Source organism: Oncorhynchus nerka, linkage group LG1 (genome assembly GCF_034236695.1).
Source record: "Oncorhynchus nerka isolate Pitt River linkage group LG1, Oner_Uvic_2.0, whole genome shotgun sequence".
Classification (NCBI taxonomy): Eukaryota; Metazoa; Chordata; class Actinopteri; order Salmoniformes; family Salmonidae; genus Oncorhynchus; species Oncorhynchus nerka.
In genome coordinates, this window is record NC_088396.1 from 3,731,815 (window position 1) to 3,752,246 (window position 20,432).

Here is a 20,432-nt window from a genome sequence, read left to right on the forward strand (position 1 = left end):
CAAAGGGAACCTGAGTTTATGAATAACAAAAAAGTAGTAATTACCCCCTTACACTCAATAACTGGTTGTGCCACCTTCAGCTGCAATGACTCCAACCAAATGCATCCCACAGTTGTTGATCAGTTAGACCCACTTTTGCATACAGAACTGCTTTAACACAGCAACATTTGTGGGTTTTCAAGCATGAACTGCTCGTTTCATGCTTGAAAAACTTAAAATGTGTTGCTTTTTAACCATTTAACCATCTTGCTGCATGACTTAGCTGAGCTTCAGCTTCAGCTCACAGATGGATGGCCTGAAATTCTCCTGTAGAATTCTCTGATACAGAGCAGAATTCATGGTTCCTTCTATTAAAGCAAGTCGTCCAGGTCCTGAGGCAACAAAGCATCTCCAAACCTTCACACGACTATCACCATGCTTGACCATTGGTGTAAGGTTCTTACTGTGGAATGCAGTGTTTGGTTTTTGCCAAACATAATAGGACCCATCTGGTCCAAAAACTTGACTCAAGTTTGACAAAAAGCACCTGGAAGATCATCAAGACTCTGGGAAGAATGGTCTATGAACAGATTAGTATATAACTTTTTGGACAACTGTCTGGTGGAAAGCAGACTGAACCAGGTTTTCCTCTCGGATTTTTCCTGTGCTTAGCTCCATTCTGTTTATTTTTTTATCCTACAAATTCCCCAGTCCTTAGAGATTACAAGCATACCCATAACATGATGCAGCTTCCACTAAGATTGAAAAAATGGAGAGTGGTACTCAGTAATGTGATGTATTGGATTTGCCCCAAACATAACACTTTGTATTCAGGACAAAAAAGTGAATTGCTTTGCCACATGTTTTGCAGTATTACTTTAGTGCCTTGTTTGCAAACAGGATGCATGTTTTGGAATATTTGTATTCCGTACATGATTTCTTCTTTTCACTCTGTCAATTAGGTTACTATTGTGGAGTAACTACAATGTTGTTGATCTCTCCTGAGTTTTCTCTTATCAAAACCATTAAACTTGCAAAGGTTTTAAAGTCACCATTGGCCTAATGGTGAAATCCCTTAGCGGATTCCGTCCTCTCTGGCAACTGAGTTAGGAATGACGCATGGGCGCATTGTCATGCTGAAACAAGAAAGGCCTTCCCCAAACTGTTGCCACAAAGTTGGAAGCACAGAATCGTCTAGAATGTCATTGTATGCTGTTGCGTTCAGATTTCTCTTTACTGGAACTAAGGGGCTTAGCCCAAACCATTAAAAACAGCCCCAGACCATTAATCCTCCTCTACCAACTTTACAGTTGGCACTATGCATTGGGGCAGGTAGCGTTCTCCTGGCATCCGCCAAACCCAGATTAGTCCGTCGGACTACCAGTTGGTGAAGCGTGATTCATCACTCCAGAGAATGCGTTTCCACCCCTCCATAGTCTAATGGCGGCAAGTTATACACCACTCCAGCTGATGCTTGGCATTGCGTATGGAGATCCTCGGCCATGGAAACCTATTTCAAGAAGCCTTGCTTCTAGATGCAGTTTGGAACTCTGTAGTGAGTGTTGCAACCTAGGACAGACTATTTTTTACACGCTTCAGCACTCAGCAGTCCTGTTCTGTGAGCTTGTGTCCTACCACTTCATGGTTGAGCCTTTGTTGCTCATAGATGTTTCCACTTCACAATAGCAGTACTTACGGTTGACCATGGCAGCTCTAGCAGCGCAGAAATCTGATTAACTGACTTGTTGGAGAGGTGGCATCCTATGACGAAAGTCACTGAGCTCTTCAGTATGGGCCATTCTACTGCCAATGTGTGTCTATGAATATTGCATGGTGGTGTGCTCAATTTTATACACCTGTAAGCAATGAGTGTGGCTGAAATAGCCAAATCCACAAATTTGAAGGGTTGTCCACATACTTTTGGCCATGTAGTGTACCTTAAAGTTAAAGCTGACAGTCTGCACTTTAACCTCAGTCATTTCAAATCCCAAAAATGTGTCACTGTCCCAATACTTTTGGAGCTCACTGTATGGCAATGATGCCTCGAGTAATAAAATGTGAATACGGCTTTGTAACAATGTTTCATTTCAGAATATGGATTATAACACTTTGCTTCCTAAACCTGCTGCCTGCTCAAAATGCTTTATTAACAGAGCAGCTTCGCACCTAAATTGTGCATTATAATGTCAGTAGTATGCATAGCCCATGAGGCATTAAAATGTACCTATTATGAAGAGGATATTCATAGAAATTTCAAGAAAAGTGTACTGCTAGCCATAAAGTAGTGGTCATCCTTTTTTTCCCAAAAAGACATCTTTATTGGATAGTTTTATAGAACTATTTTTCAAATCTCTTCATGAAAACAAACAAAAAACAGAAGGAAGGTGTCTATTACAGCTAACAAGAATCTGATTTCACTTCCTTCCAATCTCAGTTCAGGCATCAGCTGAATCCAACAGAAAGCCGTGCAAACTGTGTAGAAAACGCTGAGACTTTCAACAGCATCAAACTCAGCACCTGCAATGTTATTTTGCCTTCTTTCATGGGTGGTAAATTATGATGAATATCAAAGTTATGTTCTTCTTGGCTCAAGTGTGAAATACTGCTCAATAATAGATGGCTCAAGTCACCTTATGTTTCCTATCACAAATAGCTGCAGTCTATGACATCTAGAAACAGGATTATGTAAGAATTGTCGTAAGTCACATTATACAAGAGAATTGACAAAGCATATTGTTGACAACCTAAACATTCTCCTCTCCGTCTCCTATCACACTTAAATGCTGAAACACACACACAAATGATTTGGTTTACAGATTCTAGATCCAACACTGAAAATACATTTAGAATTTCTTAAATACAATTGTCACTACTTTGTATATTTTCTTTGTGATAAAATCTATAGACTTTCTTTTAAAAATACCAGTCAAATGGAATCACAAAAAAGGCATATCAAATATGATCTCTGTGGATGAGGAGGTATTCCCTCACAGGCAGGTAGTAGACAGACACATAGGGACGGTTTCCCGGACAGTTTTATCTTAACCCTGGACTATAAAGCTTCTCTATTGACCAAGCTTCTTAGGCCAGGACAAAGCTTCATCTGTGTCCGGGAAACCGCCATATAATGTGCTGCCTCAGGAACACTTCTCATAAAAACAATGACATGTCTTAAATCTTGCAAGGCTTCCGGCCCAGACGGCATCCCTAGCCGCGTCCTTAGATCATGCGCAGACCCGCTGGCTGGTGTGTTTACGGACATACTCAATCTCTCCCTATCCCAGTCTGCTGTTGCCACTTGCTTCAAGATGTCCACCATTGTTCCTGTAGCCAAGAAAGCAAAGGTAACTGAACTAAATGACTATTGCCCCGTAGCACTCACATGAAGTGCTTTGAGAGGCTAGCTAAGGATCACATCACCTCCACCCTACCTGACAACCTAGACCCATTTGAATTTGCTTACCGCCCCAATAGATCCACAGACGATGCAATCGCCATCACACTGCTCTGTCCCATCATGACAATAGGAATACCTATGTAAGAATGCTGTTCATTGACTATAGCTCAGCATTCAACTCCATAGTACCCTCCAAGCTCATCATTAAGCTTGAGACCCTGGGCCTGAACACCGCCCTGTGCAACTGGGTCCTGGACTTCCTGACGGGGCAACCCCAGCTACCTATCCCTTTTTTGTTTGTCTGTTGGTTTTGTCTTATGAGTTTCACCTGTGTGTATTTTGGTTTAATTAGCTTCCCTATATGTAGTAGTTTGACCCGCCCTTGTTTTGTGCGGGATTGTTTTTTGTTACTCTGTTGGTTGTGGTTTCATGTTTGTATTCTCCGGACTGTTTGGTCCTGTGTTTGGGCTGGTCTGTTTTATGCGCCCTGTATGTTGGCGTGATTTACCGAACTCTGCTCTCTGCGCTTGATTCCAACCCACCACTCCTAGTAGGCTGTGACAAGCCTGCCTATCCCCTTGTACTGTTTTGGACTCGGGCCTGGTTTCTGACCCCTGCCTGGCCTGACCTCGAGACTGCCTATCGTCTGGTACTGTTTGGACTCTGACCTGGTTTATGAACTCTCGCCTGTCCCCGACCTGCCTTTGCCTACTCCCTTTGTTATAATAAATATTGGCGCTCTACCATCTTCCTCCTGTGTCGGCATTTGGGTCTCGCCTTGTGCGTTATTCCCATGTTGTGTCACCCCTGGGTACAATAGCACAGTCATTTGTATGTGCATTTATTATGGATCCCCATTAAGCAGCTACTCTTCCTGGGGTCCGTAAAAATTAAGGCAGTTATACATAAAAAAAAAAAATAGAATACATTTATAACAGGTTTCACAACACACTATACATAGAGCAATGACTACATGGAGCAATGACTACATGGAACTTTATTCCACATCAGGTAACTGATGTAGGCTTGCGTGTGATGCAAGCAGTAGAATCAGATTTAAAAAGAAGATAGAAATACACCTTATGGAACAGCGGAGACTGTGAAGCAACACCCACATAGGCACAGACACATGCGCACACACGATAACATACACGTACACATGATTTTGTGTTGTAGATATGTGGTAGTGGAGTAGGGGCCTGAGGGCACACACTTAGTGTGTTGTGAAACCTGTTATAAATGTATTCTATTTTTTTTTTTATGTATAACTGCCTTAATTTTTACGGACCCCAGGAAGAGTAGCTGCTTAATGGGGATCCATAATAAATGCACATACAAATGACTGTGCTATTGTACCCAGGGGTGACACAACATGGGAATAACACACAAGCAAGAAACAAACAACTTCCTTTAGCTTCAGTCCCGTCGTGCTTGACAAAACACAATCTAATCGCGTCCAGAGAAAATTCTCTGTGATGTACAGAATACAACAAAGGAGAACAAGATGAAAAGGTTTCCATTATGTATTGGGAATGATTGATCTTTGTTACTCTCCTACCCCAATCATGGGTGACCCAATCTTCAAATCCTTTTGAAATGATTTGCGCAAAGGTTTGACCCAGAATCGTTGTAAAGTTTAAATGATTTCAACGGCGAGTGCAGCTCCATCAACCCCAAAGCCTTGTGCATGCATGCCGTTTAGTAACACACAAGCCTACAATCTGGCAGCCCGATAGAGAGCAATAGTAATGTCGTCTTTTTGTAGCCACTAATAACTCCGCCATGGCTCGTCAAAGCCTATGGAGAAGTTCATGTTTTTTTTTCATAAACGGAAAAAAAGAATTCTGTGGTAAACAGGGGTTCTATGAGATCATCTTCATCAGCTCACGTCACTTTTTGTGAATTTTGAAGCATTTATATAATCAAAACCAGCACATAAAGGCTTCATAATTCATAGGCGTAAATATTGTGAAAGGCTTATCAGAGTAGACAGACTGGACTACTCGTCTCCGCTCTTTTCCGAGCCCGTTTCCATGGCGACGGCCTCGTAGCAGTGGTCCGCCGCCGCGTGTTCTGGCGAGCCGTTCATGGGAAGCTCATAACCTTTCATCGCAGAGCTCACGCGCTTGCGATTGTGTGCGCCTGGCTGGTAGAGCTGCATGGCAGGCCGGTCCTGTATGGAGAGAAAGAGGCAGAAACACAGGAGAGAGATCTCGGTTACAATAACAGCACAAACTCACTGCTAACACAAAATGGGTGCTAAACTATACTATATTTTACTGGACACAGATTGACAAGTCCTGGACTAAAAAGCCATCTCAATGGAGATTCTACATTGCGCTTTCTTTTAATTCCAGAGGCCATATCAACAAAGCGTCTCAGAGTAGAAAATTGGTCGTGAGTCAGTGGTTCCTGCGCCACATTCACAAGCTTTGGGGTTGTAAGAATGTTTTGATGTTTCTATTCAGCACATTTATTGAATATGAAATACAGAAATATCTCATTTACATAAGTATTCAACACCTCTTATGCAATACTTTGTAGAAGCACCTTTGGCAGCGTTTATAGCTATGAGTGTTTCTGGGTAAGTCTCTAAGAGCTGTCCACATCTGGATTGTGTTAGAAACACCTTTGGCAGCATTTATAACTGAGTGTTTCTGGGTAAGTCTCTAAGAGCTTTCTACATCTGGATAGTGTTAGAAACACCTTTGGCAGTGTTTATAGCTGTGAGTGTTTCTGGGTAAGTCTCTAAGAGGTGTTAGAAACACCTTTGGCAGTGTTTATAGCTGTGAGTGTTTCTGGGTAAGTCTCTATCTGGATTGTGTTAGAATCCCCTTTGGCAGTGTTTATAGCTGTGAGTGTGTCTGGGTAAATCTCTAAGAGCTTTCCACATCTGGATTGTGTTAGAATCCCCTTTGGCAGTGTTTATAGCTGCTGGGTAGTCTCTAAGTTTATCTGGAGCACCTGGCAGTGTTTAGTGTTTCTGGGTAAATCTCTAAGAGCTTTCCACATCTGGATTGTGTTAGAATCCCCTTTGGCAGTGTTTATAGCTGTGAGTGTTTCTGGGTAAGTCTCTAAGAGCTTTCTACATCTGGATTGTGTTAGAAACACCTTTGGCAGTGTTTATAGCTGTGAGTGTTTCTGGGTAAGTCTCTAAGAGCTGTCCACATCTGGATTGTGTTAGAAACACCTTTGGCAGCGTTTATAACTGTGAGTGTTTCTGGGTAAGTCTCTAAGAGCTTTCTACATCTGGATTGTGTTAAGAAACACCTTTGGCAGCGTTTATAACTGTGAGTGTTTCTGGGTAAGTCTCTAAGAGCTTTCTACATCTGGATTGTGCAACATTTGCCTATTATTATTCTCCAAATTCTTCAAGCTCTGTCAAATTGGTTGTTGATCATTGCTAGACAACCATTTTCAGGTCTTGCCATAGATTTTCAAGTAGATTTAAGTCAAAACTGTTACTCGACCACTCAGGAATATTCACTGTCCACTTGATAAGCAACTCTAGTGTAGATTTGGCTTTGAGTTTTAGGTTATTGTCCTGCTGAAAGGTGGAATTCATCTCCCAGTGTCTCATGGAAAGTAGACTGAACCATGATTTCCTATAGGATTTTGTCTGTGCTTAGCTCCATTCCATTTCTCTTTTATCCTGAAAAACTCCCCAGTCCTTAACGAATACAAGCATACCCATAACATGATAAAATATGGAGAGTGGTACTCAGTGATGTATTATATTGGATTTGCCCCAAACATAACACTTTGTATTCAGGACAGTAAATAGCTTTGCCACATGTCTTGCAGTACTTCAGTGCTATTTTTGTTCTGTACAGGCTTCCGTCTTTTCATTCTGTCAATTAGGTTAGTATTGTGGAGTAACTACAATGTTGTTGATCCATCCAAATGTTTCTCCTATCACAGCCATTAAACTTGGAAACAGTTTTAATGTCACCATTGGCCTCATGGTGAAATCGCTGAGTGGTTAGGAAGGACGGCTGTAATCTTTGTAGTGACTGGGTGTATTGATACACCATCCAAAGTGTAATTAATAACTTCACCATGCTCAAAGGGATATTCAGTGTCTTTATTTTTTTACCCATCGACCAATAGGTGCCCTACTTTGCAGGGCATTAGAAAACCTCCCTGGTCTTTGTGGTTGAATCTGTGTTTGAATTTCACTTCTTAATTGAGTGATCTTTGCAATTGTGTGATCTTCGCATGTGTGGCGTACAGAGATGAGGTAGTCATTCAAAAATAATGTTAAACGCTGTTATTTCACACATAGTGAGTCCAACGTATTATGTGAGTCGTTAAGCACATTTTTACATTTCAACTTATTTAGGCTTGCCATAACAAAGGGGTTGAATACTTATTGACTCAAGACATTTCATCTTATTGAAAAACACAATTCCACTTTGGCATTATGGGGTATTGTGTGTAATCCATTTCAAATTCAGGCTGTAACACAACAAAATGTGTAATAATACATGGGGTGTGAATACTATCTGAAGGCACTGCATAACCACATAGGCAGATAAATAGTCACAGATTTTCCTTTTTGATTATTCAATTACCCCACATCATGTTATTTCAAGTTATCCTTTTGGAGCGCAATAACACATTGAAAACATATGCCATGCCTATAAGTTGAACAATTTAAAGGCATCTGGGGCCTATGTTAATTAACTTTGATTGTGTTTAATGAAAATTATAGACCATTGAAAAGTTTTATGTAACATTATCAGCAAGTGATTTGATGCCAACTGTACTGAAAGGGGACAAAAAGAAAATGCAACCTGTCTCGGAGTTTACCGTAAGAGAGGCCAATGTTTTTTGTGCTAGTTCTGTATCGTACAATATATTTATTTTAATCTTTGAGAATGGAACTGTCTACACTGAGTGTACAAAACATTAAGAACACCGGCTCTTTCCATGACAAACTAACGAGGTGAATCCAGGTGAAAGATATGATCCCTTATTGATGTCACTTGATAAATCCACTTCAATCAGTGTAGATGAAGGGGAGGAAACAGGTTAAAGAAGGATTTTTAAGCATTGAGACAATTGAGAAATGGATTGTGTATGGGTGCTATTCAGAGGGTGTAAGGGTGCCATTCAGAGGGTGACTGGGCAAGAGTTACAGGGTATGGTAGTAGGTGCCAGGGGCACCGGTTTGTGTCTAGAACTGCAACGCTCAACAGTTTTCCGTGTGTATCAAGAATGGTCCACCACCCAAAGGATCTCCAGCCACCTTGACACAACTGTGGGAAGCATTGGAGTCAACATGGGCCACCATCCCTGTGGACTGCTTTCGACTCCTTGTAGAGTCCATGCCCTGCTAAATTGAGGCTGTTCTGAGGGCAAAATGGGGGGGGGGGGTTCAACTCAATAATAGGAAGGTGTTTTTAATGTTTTGTACACTCAGTGTATATTAATTTAACTTTATGTCATTGAAAATGGAGCCTCCAAAAGATGCGGTGGGATGCCTTCACTTATTTCAGTAGTAAAGCAACTGGGTCATTCCACCAATTTAGTACCTTTCGGGTAGTGTACCTTGGTAAAAGAAAAAGAAAATCCCCTAATTTCAACATTTCCATAAAGAGCACACGTTCAACTTAATAAAAACATGTTTTACCATCTCAAGAAAAATACTATAGCAAGTGCTTATTTGAGGAACAAATAATGTAACAGGGTTGATTGTAACAGGGTTCATGATTTAATCTTAAATCAGCCATAAATCCCCTTGTGACAGGGGTAATGGAAGCTTGTTGTGTGCAACAGGGAGGGGCAAATGACTAAATGCAAACTTCACAAAACAATTGAAATTTGTTAAAACATTTGTAGCCTGTCTTCCAATGTATGGGTAACAGGGGTGATGTGTTTTGTTCGTCCCACTCAGATGTCCACCACAAAACACTCGAAAATGGCCAAAAAGAGTAGAACCAGCTCACCTGCTTTTACACTATGATTCGACAATTATATGTTCAATGTTTCTATGGAATTTTAAAAAAATGTTCAAAGGAATAGTTTGGCCATATTAAAACAACAGTTCAGTTCACATAAAAGGATTGACCTTAAAATGAGGGACATTTTGGGGTGAAGCGGGTTACAATGTTCCTAGAAGTAACAGGATGCACAGAGGGAAATGTCAAAATTCTGAATTTACTTTAGCAAGTATTCATTCATATTAAAAATCAGATTTACTGAATTTTCCATGTGGTTTTTATTAAAAGTAACTTCATTTAATATAATTGGCTTTTTAAAGTTAAAATTGGTGCACAATTTCTACTTAAAATGTCAAAGGGACGCAAAACACACTTTTTTTGTGGTACGATCTAACTATAGAAAGGCTACTAGTAAGACTAGCAGTCCATTGGCTAGTAACCTCACTCACTATAGAAAAACTAGGTGTACTAGCAGATTTTCAAATAGTATTTTTTTCTTCTTTATCAGCTCTTAATTGAGCTTGCCTGATGCAATAGAGTACTCCCAAAAGTGCAAACCCTGCTCTCTTCTGGCACTCCAGGCAGGCTCAACCAAACCTTAAATGTATTTGAAAGGCAGCAAATACTATTTGAAAACAGATATGCCACCTATGTAGAAAGGACCAAAGGGTAGAAGAGTAGCTATACATCTATACTTTGGTGCACCATCCCACTACCTTGTGTGCCCCTCCTCATCCCCAATGTAGAAAGGCTAGCTATAGCTGTACCTTGGCCGGTGGTGGAAAGACTAGCTGACTATACCTTGTTTGGCAGAGCCCCTCGTATCTGGTGTGGCCTCTCTGACTGGGCCGTCCTTCTGTCCTGATAGGTTAACACAGACTGAGAGACACAGGCCTGGATCAATGGGGGTTACATACAAATATATCATATGTCAAGGTATTTATACATGTGAGTTTGTATGTATGTATGTTATTATGTGTAGTGCACATGTACTGCAATTCTCACTGTTTTTAATACAATGTATGATGACTGTACCTTTGATCATCTTTAGCTTGTAAATCTTTCATCTCGTGGACAATAATGTTATATTGAAGTATAAATGTCTCCACTTCCCTGCAACAGTATAGCACTGTCTGTTTGCACAGCTGATGAAACACAGACTAGGTTGTACAAGCAGTGTGACAAGCAGCTGGAAATGTGTGTGGTGGGGTTGTATCGTAAAAAAAACAGAATATATCACAACAACATAAAACAACCTTTGTTTACTTGAAAATATTTAAAAATCGGTATAACGACAGGTTGAAATCCTCAAAGAATTCCAAAGGACTCAAAACTGGCAACGATACTTGTTATATTGTACTTTCAGGAATAATTACACAATAATAAAGGTGTAACCTACTTATATGATCATTGTTCTTTAAATAAAAATCAACCACAAAACAACAACCTACCTCTCTTGCTCACCTTGTCGCTCACCTTGTTCCGGACGCGGTCCTTCCTGCTACCGCCAATGTCCTCTCTGACCTCCTTGCCCACCTTGTCGCACGTGTCGTAGGAGTAGGAGCTGTGGTATTGGCCATCTTTCTTTGCCCGGTCCTGGCAGTAGCCTTTACCCCACTTGGTATCCTCCTTGCACCGCATGGACTTGTCGAACTCGTAGTGGTGGCGCTGTCGTTTCCTCTCCTCGTCTCTTCCTCTGTGGTCTTTGTCTCTCTGCCTGCGGCCGTGCTCTCTCTGCTCCTTATCGCTCTCCATCTGACCCCTAGTGGCAGGAAAGGGAAGCACAGACTGGTTATGACTAGGGCTGTGACATTACATTTTGTCAGCTGGTTATTGTCAATGCAAAAGCCTGAACTTAGCTGAATGAAATTGTAACGGCAGATCTCCTCTTCGTCTGAAGAGGAATAAGGATCGGACCAAGATGCAGCGTGGTAAGTGTTCATGATGATTACTTTAATAAATAAACTGAACACTATGAAAAAACAAAACAATAAACGTGAACATGGAACGAAACCGAAATAGTACCGTGTGGCGACAAACACTGACACCCACAAACCAACAGTGAAACCCAGGCTACCTAAGTATGATTCTCAATCAGAGACAACTAACGACACCTGCCTCTGATTGAGAACCATACTAGGCCGAAACAGAAACCAAACATAGACTGCCCACCCCAACTCACGCCCTGACCATACAAAATAAAGACAAAGCAAAGGAAATAAAGGTCAGAACGTGACAGAAATAGAAAGGAGATTTTTCCCATTCCGGAGAAAGTGTGCATGTTGTGGCTATGTTGAGTGTAAAAGTGATCATTTGAAGCAGGTCCTGTACATTACATTTAGAGTTAGTTGGCAACTTAAGTTGTGAATGATACTTACCTTAAAATGTCTTAGAAATCAAAACACATATTTAATTTTTTTTTTTTTAAATTTTACCTTTATTTAACCAGGCAAGTCAGTTAAGAACACATTCTTATTTTCAATGACGGCCTGGGAACAGTGGGTTAACTGCCTGTTCAGGGGCAGAACGACAGATTTGTACCTTGTCAGCTCGGGGGTTTGAACTCGCAACCTTCCGGTTACTAGTCCAACGCTCTAACCACTAGGCTACGCTGCCGCCCGTAGCCTAGTGGGGTGCATGATGCGACTACAGGATATTGATGATTTGAGAAAGTCGGGGGAAAAAGCTTGCTCTCTGTTCCTTGCATCAGGTTGCACAGCTGTTCTCTCATCAAGTGATCATATTTTCACCCATCAGACTATTCTCAATTGAATCTTGTCTTTACTAATATGTCAAACTAGTCTCAATTTAGAATGGCCCATTGAGCAGGGACAGGGGGGAAAACACGTCATCCACACTCGAATAGCGAAAAGTGGCCACGTGTTTTCCCGTGGTCCGTTTTTCATTTACGCCGGATAGGCTCCTTGGTTAATTGGGTTTTGTAGGGGAGCTATGCTTAATATGAGCACCTGAGAAATAAATACAAGAACCCTTATCTCACTCCACATATAAACCACTGTTTCACTCGCTACACAACAGGCGATTTTCTGGATGCCATGGGCTCAAACTCTATTCCTGCAGCTACCCAATGCTTAATTTGGGAAACCAAATGAAATCTGTCGGTAACAATGATAGTAACATGTTTTCACAACAAAACATATTTCACTGAACTGTTGTCATCCCCTCTGCACGCTTGAGAAAGGAATAAAGGAGAGGAGCAGATGGAAACGATTGGTGGTGAGATATTTTGTAGCTAAAAGGTAACGTTAATATGTCAGCCTATTAATTATGAAAATAAAATAAAAATCCCTATTACTAGGCTATTCAAAATCATATACAAATTTACCACAACTGTAAGACCCCTGCACAATCAATGAACCAACAACATCGCCTAGGGGTATACATTCTCTCCTAGACTCCTGGATATACATTTTGGAGTGTAGCATGAGGTAACCCAGGCCATCCAGTTTGCATAATAATACAATGTGTTTAATTTTGGAGTAGGCCTAAAGGCTAGACCAATTATGTACCAAAGACATATTAAATCAGTAGGCTATGTATTGTATAACAGCACAATCATTATTTTAATTCAGTTTTTTTTCCGAGCTTGGCCTCTTATGCATATGCATAAGCTCTAATATGCATGTGGTTGTTTTGAATTAATCATCACCTTAGAAGGCGTTGTCCATTTTGTTGTGTTAGGCTTTGAAACAACATCCACAATGACCGACCATGTTTTTCACTCAGTTTCAACCTGCTGTTGAACTTCTTTCTTCAAATGTATCATCACAGTGGGGTGGAGTTTTGAAAGCATGATATTGTTTTGATAATAAATGTTGTGATTTTCAATTGCATTTGCATTGATGTCAGAGTGTTTAAAGGGACAATAGACCCCTGAGTACCAGGCCATTAGCCACCTAATGTTCGTTAGGGTACTACCAACACATGACCTGAGTGCATAAAAAGGAGATTACCGTGACTCAAAAGTCACTGTATAATTTTACTGCGGTCATGACTCATGACTGCCAGTGTGGTGTTAATAAGAACACTGCAACAGCCCTAGGTATGACACTGGAGGGGTGTGGTATCAGATTATGACCAGGCCTTGGCTAGAAACATTGCTTTTGTCACAAAGCTGTAAAGGCTCCAGGTTGGTCAAAGCCAAATGTGGCATCCACTGTGATAAGGATAGAAAACTCACAGTATAGAAGAAATCTCGTCCTTTACCACTAGCTAACTTCAATTTGGGTTTCTCATAACTGAGAAAAACAAAGCATCAGAGACTGATATAAAACAAAGATATCATGAATAGTGCATTAAAAGCTCCTTACGGGTCCTTGGTTTCCTTTGACTTCATGTGTCCACTGGGTTTGTCCCACTTGGCCCTCTCTGTGTCCCCACTGTCTCCTTTGTCCTTGAGCCTGTCAGAGTCCACATCATCGTCCCAGTCACTCTTCTTCAGGAGCTGAGGCAAGCCCAAAACACACTTAGTACCCAACAACTACCAACAGTTATTAACAAAACAGTCACTAACTATAAAATCTGGTCACAGCCTTAACTCTGGGTACCGAAATTACTGTCTATCTGACTAATAGTTACGACTAACAAAATCCAGCTCACAAAGGGCTTCCTAAAAGCTTTCATTTGGTGAATGTGCATATACCACTCAAAATGGGACACGTTCCAGAAAACTAGGTGGATGTCGTGCGCCACTAGAGACCCATTTGAACATAATTTGTTTTAATTTGATCTAAATGTGTTTTTTTTTTGGCAGAAATGCCTTCTGGAACATGTGGACTTTCATATGCCTTAATAAAAAACATGCATGCCATCTGTAAATACAAATAAAATGGTTAAATCACGAGCCAAGTCGGTTTAGCCACAGAAAAAGTTGGCAACCTTCCCGCTAGCCATGATTGGCTGAGATAATGAGTGTGTTGGACATGCCAAGAGAGGAGTTCAGATTGGTCTGCCATGTAGCACGCTTCTGTCTATAACATGAGCTGGTCAGTATGAGTAGATATTCCTTTCTAAGATGTCTTTTTTGAAAGATATCACATAATAGAACTACATAAATGTTGCTCTCCACTTTCTGAAGGACCGAGTTTTGAAATCAGTGGAATTAGAGTATGATAGCTAAGGAGATGAGGAATTTCTGGTGTTAGTCAAAAAGAGACCACTGAGAAGGCTGTTGTATAAAACACCTTTCTCCGGATTACATCTTCAAACAATTTATTATTATTTTATATTTTTTTGTACACTGCTCAAAAAAATAAAGGGAACACTTAACCTCTTCAGTCGACCCTCTACTTTTTTGAACATTTTGTTAAAAATCGCGCAACATTTCAGCGCCCTGCTACTCATGCCAGGAATATAGTACGTTCATATGGTTAGAATGTGTGTATAGGAAACCCTCGGACGTTTTTAAAACTGGTTAAATCACGACTGTGGCTATTACATAACGTGCGTTACATCGGAAAGCGCAGGAAAACCTGATCACAGAAAATGGAAATAAATATCCTTGCGCCACTACCGCAATTGTTAACAGTGAGCCGAATTAGATAAGACCGAGCATTCAACTCCCACAGCATCCCCATGTTGTCGAGTATCTTGTGAATTTAATCATCTTTGATTCTTGGTTGAACCGAAAGAGGGGCACCGCTTACCTCCGGTCTCCGCCCAGATCATTCCGGAAGAGCTCTCTCCTGAAATTTTTTCCAAGACGACAGCTAATGATATCTACATCGCCTACGGATGATTTTTATCGCTTATTAACGTTTACTAATACCTAAAGTAGCATTACAAACGTATTTCGAAGTGTTTTGTGAAAGTTTATCGTCTACTTTATGAATTTTAAAAAATGACGTTACGTTGTGAAATCGCTGTTTTTTTCGTTTATCACACAGTCTACATATAACGATATCTTGGCTTTATATGGCCCGATTTAATCGAAATAAAGACCCAATAGTGTTTATGGGACATCTAGGAGTGCCAACAAAGAAGATGGTGAAAGGTAATGACTGTTTTCTATTTTATTGTGCGGTTTGTGTAACGCCGAAATGCTAATTATTTTGTTTACGTCCCCTGCTGTGCTTTTCTGTTGTAGTGTATTGGTGCATGCTATCAGATAATAGCTTCTCATGCTGTCGCCGAAAAGCATTTTAAAAATCTGACTTGTTGCCTGCATTCACAACGAGTGTAGCTTTAATTTGATACCCTGCATGTGTATTTTAATGAACTTTTGAGTTTTAACTAATACTATTAGCATTTAGCGTAGCGCATTTGCATTTCCAGAGCTCTATAGTTGGGACGCAAGCGTCCCAGGTAGAGGTAAGAGGTTAAACAACACAATGTAACTCCAAGTTAATGACACTTCTGTGAAATCAAACTGTACACTTAGGAAGCAACACTGATTGACAATAAATTTCACATGCTGTTGTGCAAATGGAATAGACAACAGGTGGAAATTATAGGTAATTAGCAAGACACCCCCAATAAAGGAGTGGTTCTGCAGGTGATAACCACAGACCACTTCTCAGTTCCTATGCTTCCTGGCTGATGATTTGGTCACTTTTGAATGCTGGCGGTGCTTTCACTCTAGTGGTAGCATGAGACGGAGTCTACAACCCACACAAGTGGCTCAGGTAGTGCAGCTCATCCAGGATGGCACATCAATGCGAGCTGTGGCAAGAATGTTTGCTGTGTCTGTCAGCGTAGTGTCCAGGGCATGGAGGTGCTACCAGGAGAAAGGACAGTACATCAGGAGACGTGGAGGAGGCCGTAGGAGGGCAACAACCCAGCAGCAGGTCCGCTACCTCCACCTTTGTGCAAGGAGGAGCAGGAGGAGCACTGCCAGAGCCCTGCAAAATGACCTCCAGCAGGCCACAAATGTGCATGTGTCTGCTCAAACGGTCAGAAACAGACTCCATGAGGGTGCTATGAGGGCACGATGTCCACAGGTGGGGGTTGTGCTTACAGCCCAAAACCGTGCATTGATGCTATGGACTGGCCCACCCGTTCCCCAGACCTGAATCCAATTGAGCACATCTGGGACATCATGTCTCGCTCCATCCACCAACGCCACGTTGCACCACAGACTGTCCAGGAGTTGGCGGATGCTTTAGTCCAGGTCTGGGAGGAGATCCCTCAGGAGACCACCCGCCACCTCATCAGGAGCATGCCCAGGCGTTGTAGGGAGGTCTGAGGAAGTACAGTTCCCGCTCAGCCCAGTCAAAACTGTTCGCTGCTCTGGCCCCCCAATGGTGGAACAAACTCCCTCACGACGCCAGGACAGCGGAGTCAATCACCACCTTCCGGAGACACCTGAAACCCCACCTCTTTAAGGAATACCTAGGATAGGATAAAGTAATCCCCCCCCCCCCTTAAAAGATTTAGATGCACTACTGTTCCACTGGATGTCATAAGGTGAATGCACCAATTTGTAAGTCGCTCTGGATAAGAGCGTCTGCTAAATGACTTAAATGATACAGGCACGTGGAGGCTACACACACTACTGAGCCTCATTTTGACTTGTTTTGATTACATCAAAGTTGGATCAGCCTGTAGTGTGGTTTTCCACTTTAATTTTGAGTGTGACTCCAAATCCAGACCTCCATGGGTTGATAAATTTGATTTCCATTGATAATTTTTGTGTGATTTTGTTGTCAGCACATTCAACTATGTAAAGAAAAAAGTATTTAACTTCTTGTGTCGAGCCATCCCGGATCCGGGATCGTGACTACAGTCTCAACTCCATTACCATAACGCAACGTTAACTATTCATGAAAATCGCAAATGAAATGAAATAAATCTGCTAGCTCTCAAGCTTAGCCTTTTGTTAACAACACTGTCATCTCAGATTTTCAAAATATGCTTCTCAACCATAGCAAAACAAGCATTTGTGTAACAGTATTGATAGCTAGCGTAGCATTTAGCATTAGCATTCAGCAGGCAACATTTTCACAAAAACCAGAAAAGCATTCAAATAACTTCGGATGTTTTCAATGAGGAGACTCTCAGTTAGATAGCAAATGTTCAGTTTGTCCAAAAAGATTCTTTGTATAGGAGAAATCGCTCCGTTTGGTACATCACGTTTGGCTACCAAAAAACCCCAAAAATTCAGTCATCAAAACGCCGAACCTTTTTCCAAATTAATTCCATAATATCGACTGAAACATGGCAAACGTTGTTTAGAATCAATCTTCAAGGTGTTTTTCACATATCTCTTCGATGATATATCGTTCGTGGAAGTGTGCTTTCTCCTCTGAATCCCATGGGAAAATGCCTGCAGCTGAAGATTACGCACCAATTTAGACAAAGGACACCGGGCGGACACCTGGTAAATGTAGTCTCTTATGGCCAATCTTCCAATGATATGCCTACAAATACGTCACAATGCTGCAGACACCTTGTGCAAACGGCAGAAAGTGTAGGCTCATTCAGGGCACATTCACAGCCATATGAGGAGACAATGGAAAACAGAGCCTCAAAAATTCTGCTCATTTCCTGTTTGAAGTTTCATCTTGGTTTCGCCTGTAGCATCAGTTCTGTGGCACTCACAGATAATATCTTTGCAGTTTTGGAAACGTCAGAGTGTTTTCTTTCCAAAGCTGTCAATTATATCCATAGTCGAGCATCTTTTTGTGACAAAATATTGCGCTTAAAACGGGCACGTTTTTTTATCCAATAATGAAATAGCGCCCCCATAGGTTGAAGAGGTTAATAAGAATATTTCATTCATTCAGATCTAGGATGTGTTATTTTAGTGTTCCCTTTATTTTTTTGAGCAGTGTATATATATATTTTTTCTATATACCCTTTTCTCCCCAATTTCACGGTATCCAATTGCCTTAGACCACTGAGCCACTCGATAGACGTAGCTGGTAAATTCGCTCTGGCTATCTACTCCGATTTCAGAACACTCTCGTCAGAGTGTGCCAGAGCGCAGAATAACTGACGATTTGTGAACACTCAACACCTGTTCAGCAAACGTTGGCAAAAAAAGCGTATTTAAATTGTTGCCAACAGCACAGTTGCAGTAACTAACGCTCCGGATAACATAAAAAAAAACATTTTCTAGCTCTGTGTCTCTGCTTTTATCCAATGTAAAAAACACAATATAAAATGTTGATACATAAGACAGAATCGAATGGGTCGGTCACAAATGTTCTTTGGTTTTAACTTTGTGTCAACAGAACCAGTGACCACCTTGATCTTGATCTCCTTCTCCGATAGTTTCTTCTGTTTATCCGCCTCCTTGCGTTTGCGTCTCTCCTCCTCCCTCCGTTTCCTCTTCTCCTCCTCCCTCTGCCGTTTCTTCTCCAGCTCCCTGCGTCGACGCTGCTCTCTCTTCTCTTCTCTTATCCTCTACAGAGAAATTGCATCTTTTTTGAGAGTTGATCTACATCTGGACAGGAGTCCACAAAGGGCAACGGTAAATGCATTATTTCTCACTGTTAGATTACTCTTACGTGCTTCTCAAGTTTCTTATTCTTGATGTACTCCAGAAGAGGTGTTGTTCTTTTGGCTGAAATTCAATCAGATATAATGTAAAGTCAGATTGATTGATTGCCTGACTTATTGGTTGATAGACTGACTGACTGATTGATCCAATACCTATGAGTTTCTTTGTCTTGGCCTCTATCTCTCCCAGCAGGGTTTCAGGGGTGGCCATGGACTTCTCCTCATCACAGGAGTAGTTCTCCAGAAACCGCCGGTACTCCAGGTCTGCAAGGGGGAGAAGGGTAAGGATGAGTCAAGAAGAGGGAGGATGTCAAATCAGTCACTTTGTTACAAAAGGATGTAGTGGTAAAGAAAAAATGTGGGTAAAGATTGAGTTTAAAAGCTCAAGATGACAGGCGGTAACGTTATTGGGTGGGGCCACGCTAATGGTGATTGACATAATAGCTGCATATCTCTATTCACAAAATAGAAAAGTATGTTATGTTTATCCTTCACTGTATCCCAATTTGCCCAAGATAAAAATACAGATATTTCTACGCATTTTTACATAGCTGAGTGCCAACTCCGCTGCCACTCCCCCCTCCTTGATCATATTGTAAACAAAACTGTTTGAACTATTGCATTCCCTCAGTAGGCTATTAACAAGGTCGAGGAGTAAAGGATTACATGTAATCTGTTACATGTAAGGGATTACAAAAAACGAACAGTAATCTGTGACATTACCAGCAAAAAGATAGTAATCAGATTACACACACTTTTGAAAAACTATATTTAAAAAAACATTTATTAATTTAACCTTTATTTAACTTGGCAAGTCAGTTAAGAACAAATTCTTATTTGATTACTTTGAGGATTACTTTTAAATTCAGAAAGGATGTTTGCGAGAAAAACAAACATCTTTGACACGTTTTCTCAATGACATTCAAATCAAATCAAATTGTATTTGTCACATACACATGGTTAGCAGATGTTAATGCGAGTGTGGCGAAATGCTTGTGCTTCTAGTTCCGACAATGCAGTAATAACCAACAAGTAATCTAACTAACAATTCCAAAACTACTGTCTTATACACAGTGTAAGGGGATAAAGAATATGTACATAAAGATATATGAATGAGTGATGGTACAGAGCAGCATAGGCAAGATACAGTAGATGGTATCGAGTACAGTATATACATATGAGATGAGTATGTAAACAAAGTGGCATAGTTAAAGTGGCTAGTGATACATGTATTACATAAGGATGCAGTAGATGATATAGAGTACAGTATATACATATTTACATTACATTTAAGTCATTTAGCAGACGCTCTTATCCAGAGCGACTTACAAATTGGTGCGTTCACCTTAAGACATCCAGTGGAACAGCCACTTTACAATAGTGCATCTAAATCTAGTAAGGGGGGGGGGGTGAGAAGGATTACTTTATCCTATCCTAGGTATTCCTGAAAGAGGTGGGGTTTCAGGTGTCTCCGGAAGGTGGTGATTGACTCCGCTGTCCTGGCGTCGTGAGGGAGTTTGTTCCACCATTGGGGGGCCAGAGCAGCGAACAGTTTTGACTGGGCTGCACGGGAACTGTACTTCCTCAGTGGTAGGGATACGTGTGCATATGAGATGAATAATGTAGGGTATGTAACATTATATTAGGTA

At 41.0% G+C, this 20,432-nt stretch overlaps 1 protein-coding gene across 1 annotated transcript in view; it reads right to left on the reverse strand.

The window, feature by feature from the left end:
* Window positions 1-4,710: 4,710 nt before the first annotated feature.
* LOC115125452 (regulator of nonsense transcripts 3A-like) overlaps window positions 4,711-20,432 on the reverse strand; it is a 37,988-nt gene continuing 22,266 nt past the window's right edge. The window contains exons 6-12 of the mRNA XM_029655994.2: window positions 18,937-19,047; window positions 18,792-18,847; window positions 18,529-18,687; window positions 13,653-13,786; window positions 10,786-11,083; window positions 10,123-10,200; window positions 4,711-5,549 (exon numbers count right to left, since the gene is read on the reverse strand). Of these exons, the coding sequence (XP_029511854.1) occupies window positions 5,376-5,549; window positions 10,123-10,200; window positions 10,786-11,083; window positions 13,653-13,786; window positions 18,529-18,687; window positions 18,792-18,847; window positions 18,937-19,047 (1,010 nt within the window). The 3' untranslated portion in view covers window positions 4,711-5,375. The remainder of the gene's footprint in view (window positions 5,550-10,122; window positions 10,201-10,785; window positions 11,084-13,652; window positions 13,787-18,528; window positions 18,688-18,791; window positions 18,848-18,936; window positions 19,048-20,432) is intronic.